The 9,940-nt window shown below is 45.2% G+C and overlaps 1 protein-coding gene across 1 annotated transcript in view; it reads right to left on the reverse strand.

Annotated features, from left to right (window-relative positions):
• LOC103250043 (serine/threonine-protein kinase 32B-like) overlaps positions 1–9,940 on the reverse strand; it is a 95,459-nt gene that overhangs the window by 65,708 nt on the left and 19,811 nt on the right. Inside the window, exon 3 of the mRNA XM_021707825.1 lies at positions 5,223–5,312. Coding sequence (XP_021563500.1) covers positions 5,223–5,312 — 90 coding nt within the window. The remainder of the gene's footprint in view (positions 1–5,222; positions 5,313–9,940) is intronic.

Here is a 9,940-nt window from a genome sequence, read left to right on the forward strand (position 1 = left end):
CAGGTTCTTGCTATTGTGAACAATGCTGCGATAAACATGCGTGTGCAGGTATCTTTTTTAGAGAGTGATTTGTGTTCTTTCCAAATGGATCAGAGACCTAAATGTAAAACCTCAAACCATAAGAACCTTAGAAAATGAAGGAAATACCCTCGTGGAAATCGGAACTGGCATCCAATTCCTGAACAAAACCCAAAACCCACAGCTCATAAGAGAGAAAATAGACAAGTGGGACCGAATTAAACTGACAAGCTTCTGCAAAGCCAAAGAAACCATCAAGAGAGCAGGGAGACAGCCTACAGACTGGGAAAAAGTATTTGCCAACTCCAGGTCTGACAAAGGCTTAACATCCTGGATCTACAAGGAACTCAAACGTGCTGAAAAGAAAAAAACAAACAACCCCATTATAAAATGGGCAAAAGATATGAACAGACACTTCTCAAAGGAAGACATCCGAGCAGCCAACAGACACATGAAGAAATGTTCAACCTCACTAATCATCAGGGAGATGCAAATCAAAACCACACTGAGATACCAAAAAGCCATTTTGAGATGTCCCCGTAAGAGTTCATCTCCCCTTCCCCATGCCAGAACCTGCTGGCTCCTTGCTGCACTTCCCTCCTTGACCAGAACACAACTGTGCCGACAAGTCTCTCTGCCCCACCAGACAGTGAGCTCCCGAGGACCAGGGGAACCGTGCTCGCCTCGGCAGTCCCAGTTCCCGACCCGGAGCCCTGCCCCGCCTACGTGCTCTGTAACTGTTTGCTGAATGAACGCCCTGCTCTTCATTTCACCTCCAATTAATAAACTCTGAAGCCCCGGGCTGCTGCCGGAACATTCCTGACTTCTAATCTGGCACCATTGAGGGATTTTTTTTTCCCTCCGATGGTGAATTCCATCTGCTCTTTCAATTAATGAAATTCAGCCCTATGCAAATGTTTCTTCTGGGATCATCCTCTGTGAGTAACCTTTGAGAGCTTACTCGTCAGTGCGTTCCCTGAATCCCTGTAGGAAGCATTCTGGGAACCTGTCATTGGGCCTTTGCACCGAATGGCTCAAGTGAGCGGAACCAACAGACCTGCCACTTGGCACTAGGAACTTACAGCCCCGGGCACCGCAGGATTTGAGTTTCCTGACCACGCTCCCCCTCAGCCCCTTCCTCTCCACTAAACTCCCACCACCTGGCACTGCTTCCCTCTGCAGTGTCTGAAAGCAAGTCCCTTCGGAAAGCCAGCTGTGCCCTGTAAAGACCATAAACATATCTCCTGCACATTTCTTCATTCATTCAGCCCTACGCTTCTCTATGAGAGGGTCACCAGAAGCCCTGGCTCCCAAGTACAATAAACATAGAGCTGGGATATAAAACATAAGCTGGGACAATAAACGTGCTTCTTCTCTGAGAGATATGGCTTTATGATACAGGAGCTCGGGGTCAAAAAGGCAGCTTGGCGTCGTGGCCAAAGCACTAACTTCAGATCCAAACAGATGTGACTTCAGATCCCAGCTTTTTGTCTGACTGGCTGTGTGGCTCTGGGCAGGCTAATTAACTTCTCTGGATCTCAGGCTCCTCGAATACATAAAACGAGACAGATGTAGAGCTCTCTCGCGAATCTTCTGAGGTTGGGACAGGAAGACAGCCGTGTAGCCTGGTCTCTGTCTGTGTGGGATTTCTGGTTTCTTCTGAAGGTGGGGCTGCAGCGGCATGTGGCCAGCGGGGTCACCCCTGCTGTGCCTTCCCAGAGGCCGAGAGCCGGAACTGAGCTGCCCAAGACACTCCATGGGAGGCCAGGGAGGGAGGCCGAGGAGGCCCAAGTGGAGTCTCTGAGCAGGTACCGGGGAGGTCTGCTAGGCTTGGTTTCAAAACCAGGGCAGACAGGTCAGAGCTGGCGGAAAACGGCCTCGAATTTCTCCAGGGGTCCAGGGTCTACATTCCTTGAGATGAATTTGCTTTTTGGGACCAGCTTCAAGGCACTGAGCACTAAGGTACAGGATGACAGGGGCGGTGACAGTTGGGAGCTCTTTTTCTTACTTGCATCTCTCTCCTCAGCCCTCAGCCTTTACCCATCCTTTCTGGCATGGCATTTCCGAGGCCTCAGAATTGGCCTTTTCCCTCCAGCTTCCTCCCTGGGGGATCCCGACCAGTCCCTCGGCTTTGCTGCCTCTTGGCACTGGGAGCTTCCCCATCCTTGAGAACATCTGCCTGCTTTGAGGTCCCACAGATAAGCCGCACGCACACTCATTGCTCCACCACCCCACAAGCCTGCGGGGTGTCCCCTACACAGCAGACGCCACTGTGAGCCACTCTGCTGCAAAAGCTGGAGAGCTGGGAGGCAGCCCTGACACCTCCTCTGTTTCCACCCCCCTCCCGTTGGTCGCTAAATCCTGTCCATTTGATCTCTCTTGAATCCTGAAGCCGTGACCTCTTTGGCCACACCTGCCCCAGCGCGGAACTCTTCTGGAAAGGGATTTCAGAGGTTACCAGAAAAAAAAGAAGCCTTATCGGAGTATGTATGCAGTCTTCCATAGGTATCACTTCCAAGTAAGTAGACTGAAATAGATACTTGCTAGTATTTTTGCTAAGTACTAAAAAATATTCCCATGACAGGAGGCCCTATCATGGGAGACGAGGCTGAAACACTTTGGAGCTGGGCTTTGGATTCACACTGACCTGGGTTTGACTCTCACCAACAATGTCAACTTGGGCAAGCCGCTCAGCCCCTCCAAGCCCCCGTTTTCTGAACCCTAAAAGGGAAATAATGAATTGTGTCTACCTCATGTTCGTGGGCATTCAGTGAAGTTATAAATGGAAAGCACTTAGCTAACTGCCCGACACATAGTAAATACACGCAAGCTGCCTATAATTTTGAATCCAAACTTCATTTATTTTATTTACTTAATAAGTTAGAGATTATCTTATTAAGGATAAGTAGTGGATTCTAGGCAGATGATAATACAGATTTCCAATCTGCATGTAAATCAGGTGGAGCAAATAGACGGCTAAACCAAAAACCCATGGAAGCATTTACTACAAAACTAAGTTGTTCCCACAACGCCCAAAACACAAGTGGGTGGAAATAAAATACCAGCAGCGACAAGAGATACATGTACAGAAAAAAAAGAGAAAGCGAGAGAAGCAGTAAAATAGCATGCCTTGGGCCAGAGAACAAATAACTCCAAAATAACCAGCAGGTACTCTCTGGGGAGCACAACTGGCCGATTTGCGAACAGCAGCTGAAACTAGTAGGAATGTTCCTAATCCGTTATCAGAGGCACGTAAAGGGCCCTCGATAAGTTATGAAGGAGGTGGAACAGTCTGGGACACCAAAAAGCTTTCCTCCACCCAGACATAGCTCCTTCTAGCAAAGAGCCCCAAGAAAACACTGTGTGGGGTGGAACCAAAATGGAGCAGGGGAGGGACCCTACAGACAAAAGACAAGGTTCAGATAAAAATAGGGAGGGAGACATCAGATAGCAAGCTGCCTCAGATCCTGAGACTTCACGCAAACAGCACAAAAGGGAGGTCTGTTAAGTTAGGAAGGCCATCCTGAACCAGATCATCTTCTAAAATTTCAGGAAAACAAATTTCTCATAAAAATGAGCAACAGGAAAGTATCAAGGTCAAATTCCATTCAAAGTTATTCTAAGAAAAAGGAGGAGAAAGAAAAAGAACACGGTTACAATGAACACACACCAGAAAGATATGCCAATGAAACAGATCGAAACTGTAGTCTACTGTTTCAAAAGAGTTAAAAGACTCGGTTGTTTCGTTAATAGGTCCCCCGTGAATCAAGCCTTCTGGCATCCATGCCCCTTATACATGATGGGTCACGTGCCTTGCTTTGACCAACTGAACATCAGGAAATGGAAGGTGTGTAGAGTCCTGATAAAAATGGGTGAATTAGGTATGCCCTGTTGCAACAACATACGAAGAAGCTCACTCTAGCCCCTTGATGATGAAAGACCCCACGCAGAGAGCTAGCTGAGCCCAGCTCCCAGCTGACTCACCAGCTAAATGCATCTGCACGAGTGTGCCCAGCCAAAACCAGCAGAACCACCCTGTCAACCAACAAAATTGTGAGAAATAATACACTGTTATTGTTCTAAGCCACTAAGTTTTGACATGGCTTATTACACGGCAATTGGTAACTAATAAAGAAATTAAGAAAATTATACCAGTCATGAAAGAACAACGTAAGTTAGAATTTTGAAAACTCAGAAGTCAGGCTAGAGAACTCAGGAAGAAATTAGAAATAAAGGGACAATTATTTCAGGAATAAAGACTTCACTAGAAAGCACATAAAGCAAGCCAACATAATAGATAATACCTTAAAAGAAAAAGAAAGATAATAATGAAAACATTTTTTAAAGAAATGAGTTGGGTGTGGTGGCTCACGCCTTCGGAGGCTGAGGTAGGAGAATCACTTAAGCCCAGGAGTTCAAGACCAGCCTGGGCAATATAGTGAGACCTTGTTTATACAAAAAAAAAATTAAAAATTTAGCTGGGTATGGTGATGCACACCTGCAGTTCCAGTTATTGGAGAGGCCAAGGTGGGAGAATTGCTTGAGCCCTGGAGGTCAAAGCTGCAGTGAGCTGGGATTGTGCCACTGTACTCCAGCCTGGGTGACAGAGTGAGACCCTGTCTCCAAAAAAAAAACAAAATTTTTTTTTGATGAAATGAAGGAAGAAGTATAAAGATTTGAGAGAAAGTGACAAATGTTGAAGATTGGCAAAGAAGACCCAACATTCAGATAACAGGCGTTATTAACAAAGAAAATGAAAGCCAGAGACCAGAATACATACTAAACACAATACTTCCATACAATTTCTTAAAGGAAAAACGGTTTGAAACTACATATTGAAAGAGCATTGTGTACCTAAAAATATATATCCAGAATGGCCAACATCAAGTTAAATTCTGGCAACACTACAGGGCTCAAGAAAAAGAACATGCTTGTTTTGTTTGCCACCCTCCAAGCCTGAGACAGCGTCTCTGGCTGAGTGGGATTTCTCTAGAAAACCCAGGAGGGACGGGTGTACTTAGTAGAGGAGACTGCTTGGGAAAAGTCCAGGGCTTCGAGAGAGGATGGCACATGCTGGGACCGGTAGTGCCTGGTATGGGGGTAGGAAGAGAATGTGGGTGGGTGTGGGTTGGCAGATGAAATAGGAGAGGGACACCGAGGCACTAGACTGGCTCATACCAAAAGGAGGGGCCTGGAACACTCACCCATGTAGGGCTTGGTACCAGCCATGGAGGAAGCCTTTTCCGCGCCTTTCACTACCGTCGCTATGTTGAAGTCTGTGATATGAACGTGTCCTGCAAAACATAGAAACAGAAACTCCAGTTAGCAAGGGCTGTAGGCAGCTTGGCTATTTCGAGCTGTGGTCTGCAAGGTGGGGTTCAGGAAAAAGATATTAGAATTTATATTTAGAATCATAGTCTATCTAACACTATACAAGTGTCTATTTTGTGTGCATGCTTGAGAATGCGAATTCATTTGATAGGAACACATATTATTTTGAATAACACTTATGTTGGGAGTAGAATAATAATTTTTTAAGGTTGAAACATTTAGAGGCAATGATGTAGAGCATGAAAGCTCCTGGTAAATACATCAAGCAGGTCAGTTGAAGCTCCCTCTCTCAGGGGAATTGTGGGTTGGCTGTGACTGGATGCGGGTTGGAGGAAAAGGATTCTCCTGCCTAGAAGGCACTGATTGTTCTGCTGTTTGTCTGCAGTCAGTGGGGTCCTTAGTACTGTACTGGATTAATTTAGTAGGAAGGAGGTTGGGGATTAAGACCACCTTCCATCCAGTCTGAAGTGATGGCAGCAGATGGGACACAGGTAGGCTCAGTGCACCTACGAAGCAGGTGTTCAAGAAACATGACCAGGAAGGAAGAGAGAAAAAGAAAGAAGGAAACACAGTGACCTGGGAGTAAAGAGAAGAAGGGAAGTCGGGGGAGGGGTGGGAATGGAGGAAACACCTGAATGGTCAGCGTGTGCATTCAGAGGAATTTGGTGCGCAAAGGAAACCAGCTCTGAGGGCCTTGATTGACAGACACAAGGGTAATCATGTTTCTATTTGCCTGTCATGGCATCATGTGAAAACATCTGCTTGGATTTTCACCAACACCGAGAGTGGTGTTTCGGATACGTGACTTAAATGCACAGGTGGGTACCCTATGGGAAATTGACTTTGTGGGGACCTGGGAGGCCCCTCCAAGAGCTGGCCAGACACTTTCCGGGGCAGGTGTGATGAGGCCTGCTGAGAAACCCATGGGACTGCCCGTGAGACAGGCAGGCCTGACGTGATCGGCCACGGTGGACAAAAAAAGCACCCACGGTTTTACGTCCAAGTCTCAAATCTCTGGCTCGATGGCCAGCAAGGGTGTGAGAGCAAGTTGCCCAGCCAGGCACTCTGTCCAGTGACCTCGGGCAAGACGCAGCCGCAGGTACTTGATCAGCAATGATCTGTAGCACTCTTCAGGTGCTTGTGGGTGAAGCTTAAGTCACCCGGCCAGGTCTTCGCCGCAATGCACAGTGTCCCTTCCTAGACAACGCTCCTAGAGCATGCCCAGGCTGCTTCCGCCTCTGGAGCTTCCTCAGTCCTTTCGCCGTGACTGGAATGAGCGTCGTCTATGTTCAGGCACCCACAGTCGTGTCTGTGGAGAAGCAGTATGGTGCAGTGGTTGGGTGCACAGACTCTGAGCCAGACGGTCTTGGTTTGGGTCCCAGCTTTGTAGGAACTAGCTGTGTGACCTCGGGCCTCAGCTTTCTCATCTGTAAAATGAGGGTGATGATGGCAAAATATCCATCGCGGGGGGCTGTGGCCAGAGTCAGGAAGTAATACACAAGAGATGGTTCGAGTGATGCTGACACACAGGAAGCAGGGAAGCTTCTCATAAGTGTTTGCGCTCACAATTATTATCCTGCCTAGCGTGGCTCCAAACCCGTCTTCTCCAGCCAGGACTAATCCACCTCCTGCACGCTTCCATCTCCTCATTTCTAATAAGAACAAGAAAGCAAATTCACGTTCCTGTTTTGGCCTGTAAGGCACGATAGGGTGGGTGCACACCTTAGCCATCGCTGTACCCTGCACCCACAGGGTGGGATGGCACCCACCACTGTCGTGAGAGGATTCTGGAGCCTTCAAAGCTGGTTTTCATTCGGTTTTATTTCACTCCTCCCTCCTTTACAGAGCTTAGTATCCGCATTATGTAAGTGACACCAGCTCATTTTCATGACTCAAAAATACAGAGCGTGGTTTTGAGTCACCTCTTTCAACCCGCAAGGTCTTTCCCCCACCCGTGTGAGACCACACGGTTTCACCCGGCTCCTCCAAGATCTCTCCCTTTGCTTATGCTAACATATATCCACATATGTTGGGGCTTTGGTTTGTTCCTCCAGTAATGAGTCCACACTCCGTGGGGCATTCTAAAAGTTACTTTTGCATTTAGCCATGTATCATGGACATCTCTCCAGGTAAGCACACAGGTTATCCTTGACTTTTTTTCCCATAATGAATTTGGCGACAGGATTTGACCCGAAATTCCTTTTTTATTGTTTTATTTATTCCACTTAAGATGAGTATTCATGATTTTCTATAGATATATTAATGTATTTGATTGCCAATCACTCCTCTAAACCCCTGTGGGTTATATAATACACGGAATACATTATTTAAAAATATTATTCCATATTGTGTTAGATATATTATTTTGTATTGGTATTCCTGTGACACATATTATTTAGCATAAATATGTTTTAAGTCTGAAACATTCTGAATTAAGGAGACATGACTGCTCCTAAGAGTCTGAGATAAAAAACTGTGAATCTGTAGTCTCAAAAGTATTCTGCAGCAAGATTGTGTTACAATTTATTCAATAATTCCCTAATGTGAGTATTCAGATTTCCAGTTTTGTTCACTTAACTATTTGTTTTGTTATTACAGGGTATGCAACGACAAGCACTTTTGAACATATCTTTGACATATTGGTACTTTTACTTTGGATAAGTTCCCAGCAGTGAGACTGCTGGGTCCAAGGGTTTGCATATCATTCCAAAAAGTTATAATTTATGGCGCTATAAACAGAATATGAGAGTGTGCATGTCTCTGCACTTCACCAGCACTAATTGTTGAACAGCGATTTTATGTTTTGCAAATCACAGGGTAGAAACGGTGTCTTGCTGCAGACGAGGCTGTCCCTTTTCCATGCAATCAGCCTCCCCTGCGAATTACCTGTCTGGATCACTGGTCAGTTTTCAGTCAGAGCTACTTGTCTGCAAGAAACATTTACCCTTTTCTTTCATGCGTATATTGCAAATATTTTCTCCTAGCCTATCATTGGTCTTTTGACTTTGTTTATAGTGTCTTTTGCTACAAAGAAGCTTGAAAATGCAGATATGTTAATTTTGTAGTTTTAAGTGTTATTTCTCTTATACTTTTCCAGTTTTCCATAAGCTTACTTTGCCCCTAGGATTTTACATAACCTCCTATATTTTCTTATAATGCTTATATAATTTACCTTTTATATTTCCACCTTACAATCATCTGGAGTATGTTTCTGTATGTGGTATGAGAGAGCACTTTGATTTTATTTCTTCCAATTGGACAGACAGTTGTCTCGGCAACATTAATTGAAAAATGCATCCTTTCCCAATAACTTGCAATGCGACCTTTTTATATCAGGTTCCATATACACATGGCTCAGCATGGGATTATTTCCCGTTCCACTGACCTATTTTTTTTGCTGATCTGGTATTATATTGGTTTAATTGTAGCAGGTTTGTAGGCTTTTGTAATGTTAGATTGTTCCTTGTCAATGTTTTCTTGATAATTCTCAGACATTTACTCTTCTGAACGAACTTGAGAGAAATTCTGTCCAGTTTTGGGACACAGCTCTGCATTAGTTCACTTTGTGTTGCTGTCAAGAAGTACTTGAGGGTAAGTAATTTAAAGAAAAGAGGTTGATTCTGGCTCATGGTTCTGCAGGCTGTACGAGGAACATGGCACCAGCACCTTCTTGGTTCCTGGTGAGGCGTCAGGAGGCTTTTACTCATGGCAGAAGGCAAGGGGATCAGGCATGTCACAGGGCAAGAGAGGGAGCAAGAGACAAGGGAGGAGATGCCAGGCTCTTTAAAGAACCAGCGATGGCAGTTGGCTTAGGGCTGGGCATATGACTGAACTGGAGCCAATGGAAACTGGGAAAATACTTTTTCTAGAGGCTTCAGGATATAAAAAAAAAATCATCTCTTTTTCAGGAGCTACTTAAAATGATATTCTCTGACTTTGGTTACTGTTGTGCAGTGATGTGATTCCCTAAAACTCCAGAAACCATTTGTTACCACAAAGAAAGCCAGCCTGAAGATGTAGCCTACGCAAGGAAAAGGTACAGCTTCAGGTATAGTAGAGAAATGGTGTCAGAGCCTGAGGACTCATACCACTGGAATTCCTCTATGTGGGCTAAAAAGGACCCTTTACTGTTTCAGACTATGTGAGTTGAGTTCTTTGTTCCTTGTGACAGCTGGCATCCCAAATGATGCACCTACTTATTGACTATGTGACATGGACAGGTTATTTAACTTCGGCAAGCCTCAGACACCTCATCTGTAAAGCGGAGCTGATGTTAATAAGCACCTTGGAGGGTTGTTACAGGATTAAAATGGGTGTCAGGAACTGAGAATGAGACATTTGAGCAAGACTTACGATTCCTAAAAGCTCTAAATATCGACCTCCCGTATGACCCTGCAATCCCCCTACTGGGAATATACCCTAAAGAACTCAAATCACTCTACAAGAAAGATACCTGCACACGTATGTTTATCGCAGCGCTGTTCACAATAGCAAGCACCTGGAACCAACCATGCTGTCCATCAAAAGAGAACTGGATTAAAAAAATGTGGTACATATACACGATGGAATACTACGCGGCCATAAAAAAGAA

This window comes from Carlito syrichta, unplaced genomic scaffold (genome assembly GCF_000164805.1).
Source record: "Carlito syrichta isolate Samal-C Ts95f unplaced genomic scaffold, Tarsius_syrichta-2.0.1 Scaffold126449, whole genome shotgun sequence".
In the NCBI taxonomy this organism is placed as follows: domain Eukaryota; kingdom Metazoa; phylum Chordata; class Mammalia; order Primates; family Tarsiidae; genus Carlito; species Carlito syrichta.